The following is a 26,510-nucleotide window of genomic DNA, read 5'->3' as shown; positions in this document are numbered from 1 at the left end:
ACTACAGAGAATTCTTTCCCAGGTGTCTGACTACTGTATCTTGTCCACATGCTCAGAGTCTAACTGATCACCATATTTGGGGTTAGGAAAGAATTGTCCTCTGTGTCAGATTGACAGAGACCCTGGAGGAGGGGTTGCCTTCTTCTGCAGCATGGGGTACAGTTCACTTGCAGGTTTAACTAGTGTAAATGGAGGATTCTCTATAACTTGAAGTCTTTAAACCATGATTTGAGGACTTCAGTAACTCAGCCAGAGATTAGGAGTTTACTACAGGAATGGGTGGGTGAGGTTCTGTGGCCTGCAATGTGCAGGAGGTCAGACTAGATGGTCATGATGGTCCCTTCTGACCTTAAAGTCTATGATCATAAAGTAGTAGTATTTTAACAATGTAATACACACAAATATATTAACTTCAGTGAGCTGCTATGATTTATCACAAGTGTTAAAAGAAGTGTTAGTCTTAAATTACACATAAATTACATATCAGTCATAAACTATGAAACAACTAAAATACAGGAATAAGTTATTTGAGGCAGCATCAGTGAAACCAATTATTTCAGCTCTCCACATGCTAGTAGGGTACCAGGTTTTATGGTGGGGCAGACGCTCAAGCTCTTGGAGAATACAGATACTTCAGCTCCAGTCAGGTCTTGATAAATTGGATGAACAGTTTTTACAAAATGATCACTCCATATCTAACCTCTCAGTCCTCATTCTCAAAGGAAACCTGCACAACATCTTCAAAAGATGAGTTTGGGAGCTTACATTCATAATTTAGCTAGACACTAAAAATCATAAGCTTAATAAAGACACTGGATTTATGGCTTATTACAACAATCTGTAACCCACTAATCCCTTTTTGTCCTATGACTGCAGAGGTGTTAACGGGACACTGACCTTGAATGGCCCCTTAGAATACATGTTAGCTACTTATGATAAACAGTCTATTTCATATTGTATTTAGCTGTGACATACTAAGTTTCCCAGACCCGAAGAAGAGCTCTGTGTAGCTCACAAGCTTGTCTCTTTCACCAGCAGAAGTTGGTCCAATAAAAGATATTATCTCACCCACCTTGTCTCTCTAATATCCTGGGACCAACACAGCTACACCAACACTGTCAGAAGCTGGGAATGGGCGACAGGGGATGGATCACTAGATGATTACCTGTTCTGTTCATTCCCTCTGGGGCACCTGGCACTGGCCATTGTCGGAAGATAGGATACTGGGCTAGATGGACCTTTGGTCTGACCCAATATGGCCATTCTTATATTCTTATGTACTGCAAACAGCAATGGAAGACATCAAATTTGGCTTTCTGAAATGAAAACTCCATAGCACAAAGAAAAAGGAAGCACAACATAACAGTGGCATCTACTTCCCAAGCAAATGCAAGAAACAAAACATCATTGCCAAAGGACTCACCATCTCTAATCCTCTGATCACTACATAGAACTCCAAATATGCTGAATAGTTCAGCAGAGGGACTTCCAAAAAACTGAGAAATCACCTCCTGCACTTCACATACTCCAGAAGGAACCACCTCAAACAAGAAAACATCACATACTCCCACACACTGGAAGGGAAAAAAACAGGAAAACTACCTGGAGACCAAGCAAGAAATCCAAAACAGCTATCAAAAAGCCTGATGATAGCCATCCAACACAAAAACAAAAAGTGGAACCAACTACAACAGCTCCACAACCCACAGACCACGACCTCCAGGAGAAACCATGCCACCAGGACACAACACATAGACAGTACACAAGATCCCAAAATCATCAATTTATCAAGACTTCCCCTAAGCAGAGCTAAATGATCTGTACTCTCCAAAAGACTGAACTTCTGCCCCACCACAGAACCTGATCCCATATTAACATGTGGAGAACTGGAAGAATTCTTTCACTGACTCCACCTCAAAGAATTATTTCCAAAATAATGATGACGCCACCCACAACTACCAGGTCTCCACTGATAGTCATAAAAAAAAGAATAATCTCACTAGATAGCCCACAGTGGGCGAAACCACATATTTGATCATTATATTTATTGCTTCAGGAAGAAAATTGACTGTGAAATCCTTAACATCACATCCACCACATATCTCTCCACCAACGAGAAGACAGCTATATAGTCCCTGAAATCCAACCAGATAGTGATCAAAGCAGCAGACAAAGGACATGCCATCATAGTTCTCAACTGTGATGATTACGTCAACCAGGCCAACTGACAATTCCTCAATACTATCTGCTATAAAGAACTCAAAGAAGATACCACACCACAATTCACCAAAGAATTTAAGGGTATCAGCAAATCCTTCCCCAAACAACTCCAAAAGAAACTCTACAACCTCATCTCCCATGAACCCACACCCCAGGGACCTTCTACATGCTTCCCAAGATATACAAATAAGGGAACCCAGGCAGACACATCATATCTGGCCATGGCACTCTTATTGAAGAAATATGAGGATTTACAGAAATCATCTTCAAACCACTCACCACAGCAACAGCCAGCTTCCTCCAAGACACAGCTGATGTCCTCTAGCTACTCTGCAACCTTAACAACCAGAACATCATCCTTGCCACCATGGATGTCAATTCCCTATACACCAACATCCATCACAAAGACGGCATCGCTGCCTGCCTCAAATATCTACAATACAATGGACAACCTTCAGATATCCACCCCAAACACATTGCCAAATGATCCATTTAATCCTCACCCATAACAATTTCACATTCAATGACAAAACACTTTGTTCAAATCATAGGAACAGACATGGGTACTAAGATGGCTCCCCAATATGCCAACCTCTTCATGGGCCACCTTGAGGAAGAATTTCTGGACAAATGCATCACAAAACCAATTATATACCTGAGATACAATGATGATATTTTCATCCTATGGACGGATGACCTAAACTCTTTCAGATTTCCACCACAGCTTCAACCACCACCACCCATTTATATCTCTCTCTCCCTAGAACACTCCTGCACTAGCATAAAATTTCTGGAATCCACGATCAGCTTCAACAATGGAAACTTACAGACAACTGTATACAAGAAACCCACAGATCATCATATTTACCTCACAGATCCAGTAACCATCCCAACAAAACAATCTGTCATCTATAACTAGGCACTCAGATACCACAGAGGAGAACGGGTGGAATACACACCATAACACACTTAAAACCACCTTCACCAAACAAGGAAACTCCACCAGAGAAGTAGATCCCATCATGGAATGGGTCACCCAAGAGAACCTGCTTCAATACAGAGTGTGGGGGAAAACTCCAAATGCATATCCCTAATTGTCAGCTACTACCCCATACTGAAACCCATATGGGGCATCATTAAACAATTGCAATCAATACTTGATGGGGACCACATTCTGAAAGAAACCTTTCCTGAACCCCCTCTTCTGGCCTTCAAACAACCCCCAAACTCTCCAAGCTCATCATCAGAAGCAAGCTCCCCACAGACCAGGGCCAATCAACTCAAAGCAGCACCAGACCCTGCCATAACAACACATGCAAAATTTGCCGACATAGCTCCACTGCTATGGTGATCAATACCCCCCACAACACATCTTTCAAGATCCATGGATTCTACACATGCCTATCACAATATGTGGCGTACCTCATACAGTGCTCTAACTGACCTAATAACTATGTGGGTGAAACCAGACAATCACTACGCTCTTGAATGAATTCCCACAGAAAAAAAAATAAGACAAAAACACCATATCACCTATGAGTGAACACTTTTCAGAACGCAATCACTCCATATCTGACCTGTCAGTTCTCATCCTCAAAGGAAACTGGCACAACACCTTCAAAAGACAAGCCTGGGAGCTTAAATTCATAACTTTGCTAGACACTAAAAAGCACGGTCTTAATAAACATATTAAATGTATGGCTTATTACAACAATCTGTAACCCACAACCCCCCCCCTTTTTTTTTTGTCCTATGACTGCAGTTAATGGGACATGTCACTTTGAACGATCTTTGAATGTGTGTTAACTACTTATGCTAAACAATCTGTTCCACCTTGTATTTAGCTGTGACACTGTGTACCTTTCCCAGACCTGAAGAAGAGCTGTGTAGCTCGAAAACTTGTGTCTTCACCAACAGAAGATGGTGCAATAAAAGATATTACCGCACACACCTTGTCTCTCTAATGTATACAATGTGCACTCATGATTTTTGTGCTATTAGAAGACCACACAATTTTGTTGAATCAAAACCAGTATTTGGAGCCAGGGCCAAATTCTAATATTGAGATGCTCTCCAAACAATGTTTTTGAATGTCCACATGTGCACAGAAATATGTTGCTGTGCAGATCTGTCTGTGGAAGGTTTCCACATCTTCATTCTCTGAACTCATAATCAGCGTTCAGCCAACAGTTAGCTCTGTGTCTAGAGACAGATTTAGAAAAAGTTTGTTGGTTCAAGGCATTTTGTTCTAGCTGCCCAATAGATCAGGTTCTCTTATTCACTAAATGTTCACAGAGTATCTTTTAACCAGGACAATCATCAGCTCAAGGGAAGTCGATGAAGTTTGTGCTGAGGGACCACTCAAAAACTCTCATCCAAGCTCTCATCTTGAGACTCAATTGCTGCAACATTTCTTTTCTCCGCCCTTGACAAACACAATCTTTGGAGCAGAGACATATTTCTGTTCTGTGTTTGTACAATGCTTAGCACAATGGGGCCCTAGTCCATGCCTAGGGTTCCTAGGTGCTACAGTAATGCAAATAATGAATAATAATGAGCAGCCCAAAAGATTCATCCCTGTCAGCTGCTCTGTCTCTGACATGGCTTACACAGTCACCTAGAGGTTAGGATCCATACAAGAAGGGTTTCAAGCAATTCATCACATACATATCCTTGGTTTTCACTTGACCAATTTTTTTTAAACCAAAGTGCAGCTTTCTTATCCCATTTGTAACTGCTATTCCTGCCACATGCCACAAAATGCTGCAATCCTGTTTCACATTTTGGATATACAAAAAGTCTGCTCTGCTGTGTTCTACCACACATGGCATTCAAAACTAGTTAAAATTGTAGCTATTTTGCTCATCCAAGAAGTATGATATTTTATAAAATGATGCCAAATTAATTTTAATGTGTGTTTGGGTTTATTTGCACTAAAAAAATAACCTTTATTCCTTATTTTCAAAAAGCTGATTTGAGGAAAATGAGCAGATTGACTTAAATGACATGAAACATATAAGAGAACCAGGATTATATCTGTGCCAGTGTATAGAACTAATAGAACTGAAATCATCCAGAAATTGCCCTATTTACCTATGTTCTTGATCACTGATGTTTGTACGGGGACTGTTACTTAAGCAGAAATATATAAAATATATGTTTCTTTCAAATTATTAACCAAGTGGCCCCACATTTTAAGAAACTGCTACTGATCTAAAAGTGAAAGTAATTTGCATTTTACTACAGGATTGTCTTCAATTTATTGTAGCATCAGGATTCTGGAATGACATTTACTAGTGCATTTTGCTCAAATGCCATCTGAGAACCAAGGCAATGAGAGATCTCTGTCATTTCCACCACTATCCCATTTATTTAAAGCAGGTTTGGTGTTGAAACCATGCAAAAGTATGGATTTCACTGAAAATTCATAAGCTGACCCAGCTTTATTCAAAGCTGGGGTCAGTGTCCTTCAAAAGCATTGTCATTCTTATTGAACCTTTCTATGAATCTGGACTAAGGTTTGAGTTTGAAATGAATCTCCAAATCTGGTGATTTGGGTATTTATTGTGCACACTGCGCAGTGTGGTTCTAACCACTCAGGAAGCAAAGGAACTCTGATATTTCATTAGACCAATGGCCCACCTATTCCACTATGGAATAGAAGAGACCATTGCTGAGAAGCTAAATAAATTCTTTGCATCAGTCTTCAGTGCAGAGGATGTGAGGGAGATTCCCACACCAGAGCCATGCCTTTTAGGTGACAAATCTGAGGAACTGCCCCAGTTTGAGGTGTCAATAGAGGAGGCTTTGAAACAAAACAATAAAACTAAACAATAATAAGTTAACAGGACCAGATAGTATTCACCCAAGTGTTCTGAAGGAACTCAAATATGAAATTGCAGTATTGTGATATGTAACCTCTTGCTTAAATCAGCCTCTGTACCAGATGACTTGAGGATAGTTAACATGACATCCATTTTTTAAAAAAGAGGCAATCCTGGCAATTACAGAATGTTGTGAATCATTAGGAAAGAGATAGATAATAAGACAGAAAATATCATAATGCCACTATATAAATCCATGGTACAGCCACACCTTACATACTGTGTGCTGTTCTGGTCGCCTCATCTCAAAAAAGATATATTAGAACTGGAAAAAGTACAGAGAAGGGCAAAGGGAAAAAAGATTAGGGGTATGGAACAGCTTCCATATGAGGAGAGATGAAAAAGACTGGAAAGTTATCTCTTTTCTAAACAGAACAAAAGTGTGGGGATATGATAGAGGTCTACAAAATCATGAATGGTGTAGAAGAGGTGAATAAGGAAGTGTTATTTACCCCTTCACATAACACAAGTACCGGGGGTCACCTAATGAAATTAATAGGCAGCAGATTTAAAATATAAGGAAATACTTCTTCATACAACACCCAGTAAACCTTGTGGAACTCATTGCCAGGGGATGTTATGGAGGTCAAAAGTATAAGTGGGTTAAAAAAAATTAGATACATTCATGGAGGATAGGTCTATCAATGGCTATTAGCCAAGATGGCTAAGCCTCCGACTGTCAGATGCTGGGACTGGACAACAGGGAATGGATCACTTGATAATTGCCTGTTCTGTTCATTTCCTCTGAAGCATCTAGCATTGGCCATTGTCAGAAGACAGGATACAGGGCTGAATGGACCATTGGTCTGACCTAGTATGGCCATTTTTATGTTCTTATCCTGTCATCTACAATGGCCAGGGCCATATATTACAGAGGAAGGTGCAAAAATAGATCAGTCAGTACGTTGTTATGGAATAACCTGCCACCAGGAAAAAGTTTCCTCCTAGCTCCTAATATTCATCACTTGATGCAATGCATTCTAGTCATATTATAGATGACAGGACACAGGTATACATACATAACATAATTCTCTTCTCTGTAACCTGAGCCTATCAATACCGTAAGCCAAACATCACCACCACAAAAAAACCTAATCAACTCCCAGCCCCCACCCAAAAAAGGGTAATTAGGATCATCATTAAGTGACATCACTTAATTACCTTAAAAATAGGTTTCAGTGGGCATTGCTACTTAGAGGTTATGAGTCCAGATTCATGACTGGTGAAGAAGAGGAGGAGGAGATGTTCTGTACCATAAACTGGAATTCTTCAGAGTCTCCATTTCCTAATCTGGAACTTGTCAGTGACATGGCCTGTTAATATGTCAATATTTGTCAATACCCTTGGTTGAATCATTTGTTGTCTTATCCAAATAAATAGTGTAAAGTTTTAAGAGCTACAGAATAACTCATTTGATACCATCCTCATTGGGAAGTTTGCTTTCAGGGGAAATCTGGAGATTAACCTTTGTGAAATGATACAAAACAAAAAAATCTATTGGTCCAGACTGCTACAGAGAGTTTGCAGAAACCTGATTTACTAGAAGGGGAAAATGTCCCTGGCTCTCAAGCCACAAAATGTGAGTTACGTGTTTATCCTAAAAATTTAAAAATACTTGTCTGAGCCCATTTAGTCCAGTCTTTTCAACATCTATCCCTTTCTGCTTTTATTTATATTGGCCCATTTTCTAGTGACAAGAACACATACCAGCCACTGTTATCTTTTTGCAACTTGATTAATTAAACTTTGTTAGCAAATATGGATATACACTTCGTAATGGGTTCTGTTCAGTTCATTAATTAATGAGACATCAAATGGTTATGCTCAATTGCTTTTTATTAATCAAAGATTAGACATCTAGGATTAATCAGCACAAACACAGAAAGGAAAAATCTCTAGTCACCCTTCCTGGGAATCCAGGTTGCAGCATTTCTTAGGTCCAACTTGGTAATCATTTCATAGGTTTTTATATCCTAAGTGTTTTCTTCATTCTATAATCACCACCAGTCATCCTCAGATGTCACCCTTGAGGTCAATCATCTAGATAGTTACATATTCCATTATGTCCCAATACACTCCAAATTTCCAAAGTACAAAAGGTTTTGGCCTATTCAACAGCAGAGACCATACTAGGTTGCAAGTAACACTTTTCAACCAACCATTAAATTTTACCTTTTGCGGTTGGTTACATTTTATATATTATCCAATCATATGTTAATGTCATATTGAGGTTATATACCAACAAAGTGAATCATGTTCCTTTGCAGATTGCCATTATATATGCCCTTTCATGTGGTTCCCATTATAATTTCATTTGCCAATCACAAGCACTGTTTTCTACTTTAAAAATAGGCTATGAAAGTTTGTCCTGAACTTAGATAGATATTGCTTATAGATAAAAAATATATATACTAGTAATTCTGTATTGTCTCTCTTTTAGCATTACTTTGCAGCAATACTTTTTTGGGAACTTTGGCCAATAAGCTAACAGTCAAATATACCTTTTTGGTTCACATGAGGAACGGTGGGAGATCTAGGCCCATAGGAAATCAGTACCATTAACTATCATCATTCAGAGGTGCTAATACAGAAAAGTCTTTGAGGCAGGGACTCTTCCTGTGTGAATGGACTGCACCTAGCACATTGTGGAGTCTACCCAAATACGTATAAACAAGAACTGGAATGCCATAATTTCAGCGTAATCTGACAGGATCTTGCAATTATTATGAAATTCAACATCAGTTTAGCCTGCTAAATAAATAGTTCTACATTCTACAAGAGAAATGGTTCAAGACATGAAAGATCAATGCTGCAGAAATTCACTGAATTAATGTTATAACGTTCATAGGTTTTTGTTTTAATTTTTGAATTTACCCTACAAGAAATATCATGGAGAGGCATAAATAGAAATATTGTTCCAAAAGTATGGTTCTCAACCTTTTCAGAACCATGATCTGACATTAAAATGGAAAGAAATTTCAGGATTCCCCTCCCATCTACAAATGAAGACAGGGAGGAGGGGCATGACTAGAGCTCAGCAAAATTTGTTTGATTAATAGTTTATTCACTGAAAAATGCAGATTCAGGCCAACCAACATGAATATACTGAAAAGCTCCAGCCCTGTCACAGGGTTTGCTGCTCACCATTTGACAGCACCCCCTTGTGGCTTATCTGGGGAATTATCTTGCCACTGTCTACATCCCATCTGGCAGTCGCTCACCCCTTTTTCCCAGTCACTCACTCTGTGGCTGCCCTCCTGCTAGTCCAGAGCTGTAGTGCCTCTCCATTGCCAAGTCACCAGTGTCTTCCCCTTCTGGGATATTATTAGAGTCTCCTCCCGCAAAGTCTCAGGCAGTCTCCAACTCCACTGTCCTGACTGTACTAGTCCCACATTAGTGCACAAGGGAACTCGGGCCCATCCGCTCTGGGTTCCAATTCAGGGACCCTTGAACCATCAGTTCAGGTCTATCCCTCTCGGACCTTACTGCCCAGGTGAGCTTTGTTCTCAGTCAGTCTCATGGCCCCTTAGCTCCCCAGACAGTGCAGACTAAGGTTAATTGGCCTCTCATGCCAATTTAACCCCATCCATGCTGGTCTGGGGTGAACATTCCACCACAAGCCCCCCAAAAATGTGGGCCAGATTCAAAGAGACTTAGACACCATTCATAAAACCACTGGCCAGTGGAGGAGGAGGTAGTGTCCCTCATGGCAAGAGTACTCAGATGGATGTGGGAAACCCAAGTTCAAATCCCTCCTCTAAATCAGAGAGAGTGGGAATTTGAACACAGATCTCTCACACCCCAGATGAGTACTGTAACCATGGGGCTATAGAGTATTAGAAGGGGAAATGCCTCCTCCAGTAGTGGTTTTGTGAAAAACATTTCCAAATTTCCTTTGTTTTTATTAAAAGTCATTTAAAACACCCAAAATCTAAACAAAACATTATGTCCAACCAACAATTTTTTTCAACCTTTTTTTTTTTTTTTTTTTTTTTTTTTGCCAAGAAAACAGAAAAAAGGATATTTTTAGGATGTTTCGGTTTGGCCAGTGAACCAAAAAATTGATTATTCACAGAGCTCTACTCAAAATACCCACTCCAGAACTCTGTGTTGTGACTCCACCCAAACTGAGAACTCACAAGCAAAACATATCCCACATCCTAAAGGAGATATTGGTCAATTACCATAAATCGGATATCTGAAAAAGCAAATCCTGGGAGAATGACAAATCCAGTAAGTCCCTGTTCCATATGGAACAAAACATCCTGTTAAACTCAGCATTCTGGGTTTTAATCACCTTTATACATATTCCTGTCTGCCAGCCAGTCTCTTCTGCAGCAGTAAGCAGAGCAGCACTGAGGTAAGACATCCCCTGTCCCTTTCTTAAACTCCTCCTCATATTTCATACAGAAGTCCGGGAAAGTGAAGAAGGTCCTCTCCTATTATTCCCTCTGTCACAGACTCAATTTCTTCCTGATGCAAGGCAGGGCCCAGAAAGTGAACTGGGTTTCCATTAGCTACCCCTCCCCTGTCCCAAACAGAGGATTGAAGAGGGGAGACTGAATTTACCATGGCCCCCCAGCTTTCAGTCACTTCTAAGTCCTATGGAGGAGGATTTAGGGATGAATGGGTTTCCTCACCCTGCCATACACCTTTTGATCTCAAGCCTTGTGCAGTGGTCTGGGAAGTGAAGGATGCTCTCCTGACTTCATCCAGCTCCTATTGCTCCCTGGTTATGTGGAGAGGCCCCAGGAAAAGAGAAACCCTCCTGCCCTCAAGCTCAGAATCTGTGGTGGGTCTCTTTTGTTATTTATAAGCAACACTCTTGAATGGCCTTGGGAATCTGAGCTCCACACAGAATGGTGCACAAGTGTGATGCTGTTATGCTGGTGCAAGAGACAAGACATGCAACTTGACCGCCAACAAAAAAGAGACTGACTATACAAATTGCTGTCAAGAGTACAATGTAAACTGGAAAAGAAATATGTTTTCATTAACTTCTCTCAGTTGTAGTGATCTTGTCATTTGTAACTATAGCAGGCACAACATTTTCAGACAGAAAAATTATTTGCAAGTTGGTCATATACTTTTAATGCTCTTCATAACTGTGCATTAAGAGGTCCTTGTAGATAAAGAGTGCAAACACCACATCAAAGCGTTTATGGTGCCTTTCATTTCTTCAAAAATTTACAGTCCAAGTTAGGATTTGGTAGTCTGATAGGCATAAGGCCCTCTCTCACATTAGAGAAAATTCTCCTCTCGCAATCTGTTTGGCACAGTCTCTATAATTTTGTTACACAGTTATGGCAGTGAGAAAAATGACCAGGCACTTGGAATGGGGGGAGGAAAACTTTAACAGTCCACATGCTGCAGCTGTAGTTATCTTTTAAGATCCCCATTAAGTACACAATTCTTGGGGTTTTCCACTTTAAAAAACTGACTACACTTAAAAATCAGCAGATTCAGAGGTGGGGGGAAATCAGACGGTCTTCAGAAGCTTTTTGAAACAATTTTCTTTCCACATCAAGCTGAGTAGAAGACCAAAAGCCTATGTAAATACGGTCTCCCCTGGCCACAATCTGATAGTAAACAAAAGATAGGAATTCCCTTCACGCAGATGCTCTGGCCTGGTCTCCACAAGAAAAATCCATAGTTAAGCCAACCTAAATCCCTGTGTAGACAGTGCTAGGTCAACAGAAGAATTCTGCCATCGACCTGGCTACTGCCTCTCGGGGAGGTGGATTTCTTGCACCAATGGGAGAATCCCTCCCATCGGCATAGGTAGCATCTACACTGAAGCACTACAGGTGTGCCTCTGTAGCATTTTAAGCCCTTAGTTTTCAGGCCCGGAAAAGTCTCAGGACCAAAGTGAATCCTACATGACTATAAATGGTGAATTGGGATTGATGGCCTTAATAAACATTGTTGGAAAAGTACCTGATCTTGTGCTTTGAGATAAAATATTTACTATTTACTAAAGGGTGTAGGGACAGCATACCCTCTTGCATTGTTGGAGAGTGGAATGTGGAAGATGAGAGAACACATCAACAAGAGTTCTGCAAGTGCCCGACCTGGCTATTGGCTGAGATCAGGCAAAAGCAGCTCTCTTCAGGTTGAGGATAAATCTCAAGAAACATTAACACATGATTTATGGACAGGAGTCCCTTAATGTTACTCCCTAATGCAAGAGTGCCAAGTATTCTATTTCAGTGGCTTTCAACCTTTCCAGACTACTGTACCCCTTTCAGGAGTCTGATTTGTCTTGCATACCCCCAAGTTAACCTCACTTCAAAACTACTTGCTTACAAAATCTGACACAAAAATACAAAAGTGTCTCAGCACACTATTACTGAAAAATTGCTTACTTTCTCATTTTTACCATGTAATTATAAAATAAATCAATTGGGATATAAATACACCTCTACCCCAATATAACGCGAACCGATAGAACACGAATTCGGATATAACGCAGTAAAGCAGCATTCCGGGGGGGGGGCTGTGCACTCTGATGGATCAAAGCAAGTTTGATATAACAAGGTTTCACCTATAATGCGGTAAGATTTTTTGGCTCCCAAGGACAGCGTTATATCAAGGTAACGGGGTATTGTACTTACATTTCAGTGTATAGTATACACCAGGGATCAGCAACCTTTAGCACATGGCTCGCCAGGGTAAGCACCCTCGTGGGCCGGGCTGGTTTGTTTACCTGCCGCGTCAGCAGGTTTGGCCAATCGCAGCTCCCATTGGCCGCGGTTTGCCGCTCCAGTCCAATGGGGGCGGCGGGAAGCGGCGGCCAGCACATCCCTCGTCCCGCGCCGCTTCCGACAGCCCCTATTGGCCTGGAGCGGTGAACTGCCAGTGGGAGCTGCGATTGGCCGAACCTGCCGACGCGGCAGGTAAACAAACCGTCCCGGCCCGCCAGGGTGCTTACCCTGGTGAGCCATGTGCCAAAGATTGCCAATCCCTGGTATATAGAGCAGGATAAACAAGTCATTGTCTGTGTGAAATTTTAGTTTATGCTGACTTCGCTAGTGCTTTTTATGTAGGCTGTTGTAAAACTAGACAAATATCTAGATGAGTTGATATACCCTTTGGAAGACCTCTGCCTACCGCCATGTACCCCTGGTTGAGAACCACTACTCTATTTGATGTGGGAGGAGATACTGAGGCCTATTGCAGTTTCCAGCAACTGCAAGGATATTTCAGTTCACCAGCTGTAATCAGAAGGAAGCTCAACATTAACATATACAGTTCAAGAGTCACAGATGTGGTTACTGAATAGAGATCTACATTTGCTACAAAGTTTCAGTGATCCTTAAACTTTTGAGTGTGCTATTAATATTAATATAAATGTATTCAATAATTAAGTATTGAACTTAAATTATCAACACTAAAATTATGGATACATTAACAATTGTGCAAAATACACAACTACTAAAATATCTTTTTTCTTTTTTGCTTCCAGGACTACACACTCACAATGTATTTCCAGCAGTCCTGGAGGGACAAAAGGCTGTCTTATTCTGGAATACCTTTGAACCTAACTTTGGACAATAGAGTAGCTGACCAGCTCTGGGTGCCAGACACATACTTCCAAAATGACAAGAAGTCATATGTTCATGGGGTTACAGTGAAAAATCGAATGATTCGACTACATCCTGATGGAACAGTCCTTTATGGCCTACGGTATGTAGTATTTTACTTTACATTTCATGTATTTTTGGAATAATTGTACACAACACTATAGTAGCCATACAGCATGACTTATCACCAACATATTTTCTTTTATTTTGGCTTATTCTGAGAGCTTTACTCAAGTTCACTGGGGCTATAGGTTGAAGTAACTAAAATATCCACCTACAGCATGGGAACCATACTTAGCCTCCAGCTATTTTCCACAACACAACAACACTACCATTTATGTATTTAACTATGACTGATGTGAAAGCCTAATGCTTGGGGGAGGGATAGCTCAGTGGTTTGAGCATTGGCCTGACTACACCCAGGGTTGTGAGTTCAATCCTTGAGGGGGCCACTTAGGGATCTGGGGCAAAATCAGTACTTGGTCCTGCTAGTGAAGGCCAGGGGCTGGACTCAATGACCTTTCGAGGTCCCTTCCAGTTCTAGGAGATGGGATATCTCCATTATTAAAAACAAAAAATTTAAACGCCTCCACATCTTTTGGCTCTTCTGAGCACGTTGGTGCTGCTAAGGAATCTGGCATTACTGTGTTACTCAAGCAATGAAGAAGTATTGACTGAATGAGTTTTAAAGCTGAGTATTGCTTAGTAAGGGTGCAATGATCTAAAATCAAGAGGTAGATGAAAAAGTACAAAAATTAGCTAATCCAAATATGCACTATTCCGTGCTCTCCAGTGATGGAATTTTTCATGTGCGTTTGGCTTTATCATTTAACATGGCTGGTCCAGATTTCCTGACCCATTTGCTCATCCCCACCGGAATATGCTCTTAGTGAACTATAAGCATTCATAACAACTGGAGTCATCAGTATCTTGCAAGCACTGAGAGAGGAGATAGGTAATGGACATTTTGCCTTCACCAAGTCAAAAGAACTGGGTTTGGGAGATGTGAATAAGATCCACTCAAAAAAAATCAGTAAGTAAGAGATATGAGAATTGTTAAAGCATACAAGGATAGTTCATCCATCCTGTGGACATGTCACAGGACATTTTCAATTATTTGTAAATATTTTCTTGGAAACCTAGATGTATTCAGACATGAATTATTTACCATACAGCTTTTATTTTAACTTGTAACTAGCAAGGTCCATAAGTGTGTTTATTAACATAATGCTCTGAAATCAACAAATCAATAAAGACAAGTGCAAAGTACTTAATTTAGGAAGGAAAAATTCAAATGCACAACTACAAAATGGGAAATAACTGGCTAGGATATAGTACTGCAGAAAAGGAACTGAGAGCTGTCCCAAGTGGAGGCTCTCATTCCAGTTCCTAACAGAAAAGTATCCACACTTCCCAAGATCACTAGGACAATTGGTCCTAGCTAGCACCATTGTTGGTAATTTCATTAGAAAGGCTAAGGACAGAATGGACATGGAAATCCAGCAACTTTCTGACTCCCTGAAGCAGTCAATCCAGGTCATCACGGAAGCAGGGCAATACAGGGATATTCATGATGTACCTCTTCTGTACATAGAGGACTTCAGGCTCCTGATCTGTCCTTTGGCACCTTTCTTTTCAACTAAATTAATTTAAAAGCAATTTTTTAAACCTTTAAAAGCATCTCACTTGATAAAGAGTATCAATGGGGGTAAGAGAGGAAAGGGGGCTGAGCAGAAAAACACTCTGTCCTAATGTCTCAGGAGAAGTAAGGAGGAAAAATTAATCCACAGGCTTTTTTTTAACTTTTTGAGAGATGTTCAGATACTTCAGTGATAAGTGTCATAATAAAGACCTGGATGGGTTAGAGTACATTAAGAAGCAGCCGTACTTGGACTTGAATGGTTTTCAGTTCTTCTCCTAAGGAACTAATAATATTTCTACTACTAGGAGTTAAATTTCACAAGTACCCTCCACCTCACTCTAAATAATTGTCTTCAAGCGTAAATTCACCTCTTTCATTTGATGTCTGTCAATACATATATTTAGTTTAATTTAAATCACTACGTTCCTTTACAGAGACTAAGATTCCTACATGGCCAGCACTCTAGAGCTCTATGGAAGGCAACTGGTGGTAAACATAGGCCACACCATCTAGAGTTTAGTAATATCACCTTCTCTTAATTTGCAAAGAATAGGCCAAGAGACCAAAGGGTATTTAGGTACCAGTTTTCAGAGTAGCAGCCGTGTTAGTCTGTATCCGCAAAAAGAACAGGAGTACTTGTGGCACCTTAGAGACTAACAAATTTATTAGAGCATAAGCTTTTGTGGACTACAGCCCACTTCTTCGGATGCATATAAGGTGCCAGTGACACTGATTTACAAGAACAGCAGACAGTCACAGGCATCATGCTTGTAAATAATGTAGTAAGGTAAGAAAGACTTTACTTATTGACCCTAACATTAGATGTTACATATGTCAGGAATTTGTTTTCTGACAGAGAACAAGGTATACCATATATTCTAAATTCTAAGTACAGTACTGCAGGAAGTTCTTAAAGCAAGCACGGGGGGGAAAAAACAAGTCGAAGTATTTGGACATTTTTTGTTTTCATTTTGTTTTGGAACAGAAAAAAATTCAATGCTAGCCATAACTTAGACATTTAATTGCTTTCCAGTGTTTCACAGTAGATCTTTAGACCAACGTATTTTTACTTCTTTTGACCCTAGTGGCTTGTCAAAGTTCAGAGCCCTGAGGATATTCCAAGAAGGAGTAGAAATTGGTGATGGAGTCTGGTATTTTCTTTGATGCAATCTTACTTACAAGGAATGTAGAAGTCCTGTTTCTCCCAATGGAGGAGAAGCCAAAGACCAAGGAATAGCTTCTTTGCTTACAGCCCAAGCTTCTTTCAACCACCACAGTTGATCCAGAACCTTGCTCTAGGCTTCTCCAGGCTGCAGCTTAGCTTTCTACACTACCGGCCGGATCGAAGGGCAGCAATCAATCCAGCAGGTGTCGATTTATCGTGTCTGGTATAGATGCGATAAATCGACCGCCGATCACTCTAGCATCAACTCCAGTACTCCACCTCAATGAGAAGCGCAAGGGGAATCGATGGGAGAACGTCTCCCGTCGACACACTGCAGTGAAGACACCGTGGTAGGTAGATCTAAGTACCTCGACTTCAGCTACATTATTTATGTAGCTGAAGTTGCGTAACTTAGATTGACCTCCCCCCGTAATGTAGACCAGCCCTGAGTCTCTCTCTTGTAGGCTCTGTGTCCTGCCTGTTCACACACAGACACCCTCCAAAAACAATCCTCAGCAAAAACCCGTCCACTCACACAGTCCAAAACTCCTGGGCAGGTTCACATAACCTTTTGTCTTTGGGGAGAGGGAGCTTGTGATTAGCTTATACCTACAGTTATGTTAACTCAAGGGCACATTCACACCCATTAATCTCAACAAGATTTTAACTCAACCCAACATTTCACCTAGATCATAATAGTATTATACCATATATAAATTTTGTTCACCTGAAGGAATACAACCAATTTTTGAAAATTATTTCAGGAAGAGAAGGATCAATGTATATTATTTAAAGATTATCCAATTATGTGAGCATTAATTCCATCTGGTCAAATATAACTTGGTTTATTATTGCCTTACAACACCAGAAGTTCACCAGTTCGGTACAATGTATTTTATAGTCCACCATTGTAGGGGGAACATTTTTAAAGTTATGGTTAAATACAATCTAAAGTCTCAAATATGCACATCTAAAATTAAAGGGCTAGATCATGTTATTCCTTATGTTGAGAGAGCACCAAAATCTATTTTACTAGGATTTGTACAGTTTCCGAGAGAGGGGACTTTGCCAGGAAGAAAGTTGGCTACTTGTGACAAACTTTGCCCATAGTTGTCTTACAACAGTGGAAATAATGGCAAGAGAATATAGTGAAAAGCATAATTCAGTCAACTTGAAAAACAAAGACATAATGCACAATGCATCTTGGATCCATTTGGTTCATTTTTTTAAAATGTGGATAAGATGGGATTGACAAGCAACACAAATTGCTTCACAGTCCAAAACAGGGATTGATTTCTGAACATCTTAACTATAGCTTAATCTGTACAAAATAAAACCTCAAATATCACATCGGTTCTCTGACTATATAGCCAAATACAGTAGCTTGAAAACTAATAAAATATACCTCTATACATATATACAAAGTAACATGTTTCCATTTATCAAAATCAAGCTAAAGGTATATTAGCAGATGTAGTAGGGCAGCTGCCCCACTCCCTGAGATTATGGGCTGCGGCAGGCCAGTGGGCCTGCGCAGACACACAGCCAATGAGAGAAGGGCTTACTGGGAGCCAATCAGGGCCCAGGTTGGAGACAGCCAATCAGGGCCAGGCTCAACCCTATAAAAGGCTGCTCAGAGAGAGAGCAGGCAGTCTGTCCCAGGCCTTCGAGAGGGGAAGGTCTATCTCCAAACTGGGAGACTAGCACCGCGGACAGCACAGTGCTGGCCAGGCTCAGGGAGCAGAGGGGAGCTCTAGTCTGAGGCCTGCCAGGCTGCAGGCCCTGAGTGGAAGGGCCTAGCAGGTGCAAGGGGCCATAGGGGAAGCAGCCCAGGGAAGCGGACAGACAAGGGGAGAGTAGGAGGACAGCGAGGCTGCCGCCAGAGGGTCTCTGGGTCAGGACCCAGAGTAGAGGGCGGGCCTGGGTTCCCCCCCTACCCCCTTGCAGTACATCTAGCCATTGGCCATAGGGAGTGGCCAGTACAGACCACGCCAAATCCCTGATGGGAGGGATTAGACTTTGGGGTGTGTGGTTGACTATGGTGGCTGGACAAGGAGACTGCTGATTGACCCCGCCCCCCACCCCCCGGAAGGGGGTATGGAAAGACAGAGGGGCACTGCCGGAGGGCAGTGGTCCCGAAGAGGACGCCGCGAGTTGGTGCGCGACGAGGGCTCAGACACGCCAACTGAGGGCGAGACGACGGACGGGACACCACCAGGAGGGGGCGCTCCACTGGACTGAGTTAATTCCCGGAACAACCAGTAGGAGGCACCGCGGTGGTGAGTCCCAACCCCGTTACAGCAGGAAAAACAGATATTAAATATTTGTTGATAGATTATTTTGACCCATCATGAGTTTCCTGTCACACTCTTCAAACCGACAGCTGGGTGGAGACTACAAAAAACTGTATCAAGTCTATCTGGGAATACTAGGACTTCCTGATATAGAGAGATGTATTCTGTTAGTGGCAAACTGGTACTTAAATTGTGAAAGAGAGAACAACGCACCCATACGGAAATGGCCGAGAGCTTGAAGAATGTGGTTTCATTTGTTAAACAGAGCATGTGGAGAATGTGTTTCCATTTGCCTTCAGACTTCACATGTCTGCAATTCCCTTCCGTCAAACTAACTGCTGAAAATCAGCTTATCAGGTGAGTTATGCTTAGAGAATTTCTTAGAGAAAACCTTATAAAATGTTTTTTGAAAATAGGTAATGGATTTGCCTCCTCTCTTTGTGTAAAGAACTATTCATCATTTCAGTCCTTTAAAATCAGAATGTATGGGAACCATATGTATCTTCAGCAGTGATATTCAGATTAGCTGAACTCACTGGTGAGTGTGTTACAGGTCCCACTCTGTGCCTCATTCAAAGAGGAGATGAGTCTGTCACTGTCCCAGCTAAGTACTTTTGGCTCTTTAGCCCAAGCTGTGGCAGTGCATGCTTTTAGCTCTGGAGGTCCCTGGTTAAATCACCAGTGTGCCAGCCAAGATGGGGACCACCACATAGTTATATCTGCATATACACTAATCATTCAGGAGCTCACCTAGTTGAATAATAATTGATCATTTGTATTCTAATAGTGCCTAGAGATCCCAATAAAACTCAGCTTCCCATTGCTCTGGGCAACTAACTGTAGAAACAGATAGTTATGGACAATCCCTGCTCCCAGATGCTTACAGTCTAAAGCCCCATTCCTGCAAGTCATGGTGTGCAGGAAGACCCTTCTGCCCACATCAGACCAGATTTAAGACAAGATACAACAAGTGAAGGTGACAAACTGACAGAGGAATGGCTATAGGAACATGTTTCATACGTGGAGTAATTTTTTGAGGAAATAAAACAAGCAAAATTAAATGATAATCAGTAACTCCTAGTGGCCACATTTCTTGATAATAGTTCTGTTATGGCCATTCATCCTACATTGTTCATAGATCATATGAATGAGGATTTCATATGAAAGGGCATGCACTGAATGACATACAGTAAATACCTCATAAAAGAGAGAAATGAAGAATGGGAGAGAGAGGCTGCTAACAGAGAAGTGATTCTTCCATGAGAATACATCAGAGTCTCCAAAGTTAGTCTCCTGGGTAAAAACCAAGCATTGCAATATATTAGTGAGCATTTAGCAGCTGCTGCACAGTATATGAGTGTAAATAGACTATCATCAAGCCTCTCACAGAGATGCAATGACCTGCAAGTTTCACTTTCATTACTGAAAATGAAACATCAGCCAGGCATTGCTTGAACGAGACAACCCTAATTATGCTGCAAACAAGATTTGAATTCCCTACAAATCATTAGTTCTCTCAGACAGGTCCTTAAACTGTATCTATAAAATGATTTTAATGCTTCATTTCCCCCAGGCCTTCTATTCCCATTTTCAGTCCAGAGTCAAACATTTATTTTCAGACTCAGATATGAAAGATTGCTGGCACTTCTTAAATGAGAAGTTGGAATACTCAAAGTTCTAAATAACATTTTGTCTGTATCTCCGAGGTAGGCAGTTTGGAATTAATACAATGTACAGTTTAAACAGGGGCAAAGAAAAACAAAGCAAGATTAATAATTCAGTTCTCCATGAATAAACAATACAAATATAAACAGAATACATTAATATGGCATTAGATTATATTTCTGAAACTCTACTGCTTCACTACGTGTTTATTACATAGTTGTACTTCTCTTATTTGACATAACTCTACAAGAAGGCCCCTGAGCCATTATTTTACAACATTCAACTGCAATAATAGAGTTGGTTCAAGACAGACATGTATGGGCACTTAGCTACTCAAGTCCAGTGTTGAATATTTTTGAACTCCCCAACTCACTGACTTACTATTATCTATTTCCCGGTGCAACTACTACTTCTGGAAATGATTAGCCATAATGAGGTGTAACACACTGGTAACAGTATTTAAATAACTGCTCCATCTAAAGTCACAGTCCTGGAAACACTTATGCACGTGCTTAATTTTAATCCCATTGATTTCAACTGAAAACATGTCAGATGTTTTGACCAAATATTTTTATGCATATGCAATATCTATGCCCTTATAGGTGTATAAAATATTTACATACATCTAGATATATTTATTCTTACATTTTTATTGAATACAGCAGTTAGTGTCTTACTAGGTTCATATCTTATAGCAATATTTCTAACTTATTTCTTATGTTGTACTTTATTGTCCAATATTCTTGCTATAAGTTAGTAACAGACCCAGTTTATATTTCAGGCCTCTGTATTTTTCCTTTTTTGGTGAACATTAACTTTTTTCAGGATTTTTTTTTTAAAGCAGCAATTCAGGTAAAAGTAAACAATCCTTTTGGGCACTATGTCTAAAATTAGTTTTTCTTTTGATTGTTCAAAACTCAGATTCCTGAAATCACAAATGTTTACTTTCACACTCTCATATGTAAGTTCCTGTAGGACCCAGGAGAGCAACTCTGTAGTTAACTATACTTTTAAGGGTTTTTTGTTAACTTGTGGTGGTGTGTTTCATACAACTTCCTACACAGTATCAAAATGAAAACTTTCATGTAAAAGATCCTATTTTCAGTAGCCCTCTCACCCCTTTCTTTGAACTCTTTGCAACATTTCAATATTATCAGCTGATAATGCTGTTCACCATTCTTTCACCATTATAACCAGATCCAGTTCTTTACAGTGAAGTACTTAGTTTTTGACTATGCTACAATCTGTGGATATGTGAACCAATTCAGATCACAAAAGGAAAATAGGCTCAAGCCTCTGACCAAAATGAACCTGATTTGTGTAGAGGTGTGTGTGAGAGAGAGAGAGAGACACAAATCAGGTTCAAACACACACACACCTTAGTACTTCCTAGGAGCAAATACTCCCAACTATTACTAGTTTTTCCATCTGGTCCACCTCTGGAAGTACCAGCAATATCATTACTCTAACTTGCCAGATTTACAGAGCATATATATTTGGATATATGTATCTGAAGTGAACCTCAAATATTTTTAGTGTTGCCTATTACAACAACTTTCATTGATAAACGAGAACAGAATTTTGTCCAGTGTATTTTAAGAATTAACACACTGCACGTACCTCAGAAGTGTCAGCTTCTGTTTAAAAGTTCATTTTAATTTCAGAAGTGCAAGGCAATTATTACTGAAACTGCATGATCACACTCTAGCAGTGTTTTCTGTTTTCTTAGGTCCTGATCTAACTTGCATTGATATCAGTGGGAGTCCTTCAATTGACGTCAATACAATTGGACTGGGCACAGTTTAAGACAGATGCAAGAGGCTGGCTCAGATCAGATCACAATTTTTTAGTGTTTGCTTTTAGCCATCCCACGTTATTATTTATTATTTGTATTGTAATAATGCACAATACAATTGTGCTAGGCACAGTACAACATAAATGAAAGACGGTCCCTGCCCCAGAATGTTCACAATCTTATAGCTTGTTATTTATGTAGGGGCCACGTAGCATAAATGTTCTGGCAGAGAAGTTTTCTATCCACACAGTGCATATGACATGTCTGTAGTGTGCACATTGCTGGAATTCTAAGCAGATCAGTAATCAGTTGTAATGCTGACATGGATTTAAAAGTTTTCAATGTGTATATTATGGTCGCATTTTCAAACGGCCTCCCTTAACTGCACCAACAAAATTTGCAGATATTGGTTTTTGCATACAAAGGTTTAGATTGTGCAACAATTCTCATTGTGCTATCCACCTAGTCACACAAATGCCACTGAAGTCAGACTAGCACAACCTAGCCAAAATGAGTAGTGGTACAGGCCAGGTAGTTTTTGAACTCTCAGTTCCCTATTTTGAGAGTGCGGGTGCTGTTTTTTTAAAAACATGAAAATAGTTTTGCCAGCAAATATAACAGGCATATTACAGAATCTAGTTTTGCCAGCAAATACTATAACCATATTCACAGAATCTTAGAAACGTAGAACTGACAGGATGAAGTATGCCTATGCCATGCCTCACAGTTGTCTGTTTAACCTATTCTTAAACACAGGGATTCTATAGATGCCTTGGATAACCTGTTCCAGTGTTTAACTGTCCTTGTAGTTAGAAAGCTTTTCGTAATATCAAACCTGAATTTCCCTTGCTGCAAATTAAGCCAATTATTGCTTGTCCTACCCTGGGTAGACAAGGAAGGCAATGGACCACCATCCTCTTTAGAACAACCTTTTACATAGTTGAAATCTGTTATATCCCCCATTTGATCTTCTCTAAACTAAACGTGCCCATTTCTTTCAACCTTTCCTCATGGATCAGGTTTTCTAAACCTCTTGTTTTTGTTGCTCTCCTCTGGACTTTCTCCAATTTGTTTACACAATTCTTAAAGTATGGTGCCCAGGACTGGATACAAAACTCCAGCTGAGGCCTCACTCGTGCAGAGTAGAGAGGAACCATTAGCTCCCGTGTCTTACTTATGAAACTTCTGTTAATATAGTCCAAAATGATGCTCGTATTTTTCACAACAGCAAAATTGCTGACTCGTATTCAATTTGCAATCCACCATAACAACTCCCAGATCCTTTTCTGCAGTACCACTGCCTAGACCGTTATTCCCCACTTTGCATTTCATCAGCAATTTTCAAACAGCACTGTCTCTGACTGGCTCATTCTACTTTAGTAACACACCTGTCAGCATCATTAGAGAATTCTAATAATCCACAGCACAAGTCTTTTAGTGCAGCGGAACTTCATAGCGTTGTGTGGATTTCACCCTTCGTTGCTCCCCTCCCCCCAACGTCTTTAAGGGACTGAGGATGTTGAGCCTTTGCTGAGGGTAGGCCATCGTAGCAATGTAGGGCGTCTGCTATTGCTAATATTCAAGCATTACATATTTCCCTTTGTACTACCATATAATTCTAGTCAAAAGAGACTGTAGTTTAAAAAAAGGTAAAAATATATAAAAAGCTACTTTACTTCACTCCGTAGAAAAACACAGAGCAACATGCTGTGCATTCTTTTATGAGGTGATAAAGTAGCTTTGAAAATGAGTCAACTAGCTATCTCCCATCTTCCATATATCAGTGCCAACAGATATAGTGGGAGCAAGCAGCTTAACATAATTAAGAATCATGTTGAGCAAGGAGGAGCAAGAAATTATAGTTGAAACAGGAAAGATTTACAATCTTCCATTTAGTATGCTCATGTTGTACAATTATCTGGTTTTGGGGGGGGGGGGGGGGCATAAAAGTTGGTTTCAGGTTTCCTTTATTTTGCAAACCTATAAATGTAAGATTGATTGATTTATATTTTTAAAGCTGTTCCTAGGGCTGAATATTTGCCACTATGATTTTTCCTACAGCTCACAGGTTATTAATGGTCCCTATTACAGGGCTATCTTTTGGAGCCCATGAATCAGGTGATTGGTCTGCCCCCCAGTTTATGGGTCAGGAGGTGGGGCTTTCCCATTCAAAGTTGTGGGTGCCGTATAGGCTGCTGCAGGTGGAATTAGAGTTGCTGCAAGCTTTGTCCCACCTGGCTGCTTTTAAATGAGCCAATTTGTGTGCTGAGCAGCCAGTATGGCCCCTGATCACAAGAGGTCCAAGCTAATGAGGGTCTAAGGTACATTGCAAGGTCCATTTTTTGTCCATATCTGCAAGGAAGTGGGAAAACTGTGGAGGGAGAGTTTAAATATGTTTCAGCTGGTTGGTGTCAGAGCTCTCAGCTGCACTAGTATTAAAGGCTGTGCATGCTACCCCAGACATAGGTGGTGTCCTGCAGGACAGGGGCCAACGGCTGACTAGTGGGGAAAGGAGAGGATGCCTCTCCTGTAGCTCTGGACCCTCTCCACTCTTCTCCCCTACTCCTGTGAGGCTTGTGAGGGATAGCTGCCCATGTGTCAACAGGAGCATTCAGAGGGGGGAGGGTTGAACAAGATGAAGTTGGTGGGCCAACACATTCACAACAGGGAAGAGAGAACAGGAAGCAGATCCAGCCTTGAGCTACTGGGCTCTTTCTGTTCCCTCCCTCTGCCTTCCCTTCCATGGGCCCTCACTCACATCGCTTGTTCCCTCCTCACCTCTCTCCTATCGAGAGTCTGTCATCTCCTCTTCGGCAGCCCCAGGGCTCACTGGCCTCTCTGTGCTTCTGGGAGAGAAGGGAAAAGGAGATCAGCAGTTGCAGCAGTCCTAAAGGTGGGGGTGGGGGAGAAGAGGGTGGCAACACTGTAATTAGTTGAGCAGTTGTGACCCTGGAACCTCTGGAAGAGACCACAAGGGGGACAGAGTTTTATAGGGATCCCCTGGGTCGGGTATATACATATTAGTTCACAAAAGGGTGGTGTGTAAGATCGCTACTGAGAAGCAATACCCTGCTGGTCATCATAATCATCGTGAAATGTATGTAAGGATAATATTTAAGAAGTTAGCCATCTATCCTGAAAAGTATGTTCTTCAGCGAAGGCAGGTCACCAGGAAGTGACATTCCTTGAACAGGTTCCTTTCAGACACGGGATAACAGACACTTCTCTCTGTCTGCTCATTGTGTATTGCCTGCTTCACATTGGTGGTCTATTTGAATACTGAGCCTGATGCTAATCAAAAGATTGACAAGAGAGGCAAGCCACAGGAAAAAACAAACAGCCGAGGATATTTATGAAGAAGAACAAAGGACTGTCCTAATATATCTAAGGGTATCAAGAGACCCCTTGTGTCCTTCACCTAGGAGACATGCTGCCAAATGTGCTGTCTCATGAAAAAGATATATCAGCCTGGCTGGAAAGCACTCGTGAGCAGTGTCTTATTAATTCTGTTCTCTAGAATGCTTGTTATAGTTTTATGTAATATGTAACCCTTTGTTTCCAATACTTCTACTTGTAATCACTGGAATCTCTATACTTTGTTAAATTAACTTTTACTTGTTTCCACTATAAACGTATCTAAGTGCTGTGTGTCAAGCTCAGAGGTGATCTTAGGTGTAACTGGTAAGCTGGGATATACTGCTTCTTTGAAAGCAGTGAATCTGTGAACACAGTGAGCAACCAGTGGATTGGGTGCGCCATGCTCCAGGGAGACAATTGGAGGTTGGAGTGTGCTAATCACTAACCCACAGAGAGAGAGCAGGGCTTGTGCAGGCCTCGCAAGGAGTTCTTCTGTTGTCAGTGACTCCATGGCCAGTGGAGCTGGGGAGCTGACCCCCAGAGAGACCAGGCTCTCACTCTCAGGGAAAGTGATAGCAAGGTGTCTCACATCCCTGGATGCCCTAGGGAAGTGTCACAGGGGTTGGCAGCTGGTATTAGTCTATGGAGTGAAAGCAGCCAGCCCTAATTGGATCTGTGTATGGGGCAATATGAATTGTACCACAGGTTGCATTGAGGGGCTTAATTGTATGGGCGTATCTGCACCTAACCCTGCACTGAGGCCCTATAAGAAGCACCCACACACACACACACACCAGTTAACCTGTTACAAATTGCAAAGCTGGTTTACCTAATGCAGACCGTGTGAAAAACTAGTTTTCCTAATTTAAAAAGTTAGTCTGTCACTTAGTACATGATGTGCAACA

At 40.9% G+C, this 26,510-nt stretch overlaps 1 protein-coding gene across 2 annotated transcripts in view; it reads left to right on the top strand.

Annotated features, from left to right (window-relative positions):
* GABRB1 (gamma-aminobutyric acid type A receptor subunit beta1) overlaps positions 1–26,510 on the top strand; it is a 262,391-nt gene that overhangs the window by 143,229 nt on the left and 92,652 nt on the right. For both annotated transcript variants that reach the window (XR_010601895.1, XM_008166221.4), the window contains exon 4: positions 13,570–13,790. Coding sequence is in view for 1 of the 2 variants with exons in the window: in XM_008166221.4 (XP_008164443.1) it covers positions 13,570–13,790 (221 nt within the window). In the remaining variant the exon portion in view is untranslated. The remainder of the gene's footprint in view (positions 1–13,569; positions 13,791–26,510) is intronic.

This window comes from Chrysemys picta, chromosome 5, assembly GCF_011386835.1.
Source record: "Chrysemys picta bellii isolate R12L10 chromosome 5, ASM1138683v2, whole genome shotgun sequence".
Taxonomy (NCBI): domain Eukaryota; kingdom Metazoa; phylum Chordata; order Testudines; family Emydidae; genus Chrysemys; species Chrysemys picta.
The sequence above is the reverse complement of the archived record's forward strand: the minus strand, read 5'-3'. Positions and strand labels throughout refer to the sequence as shown.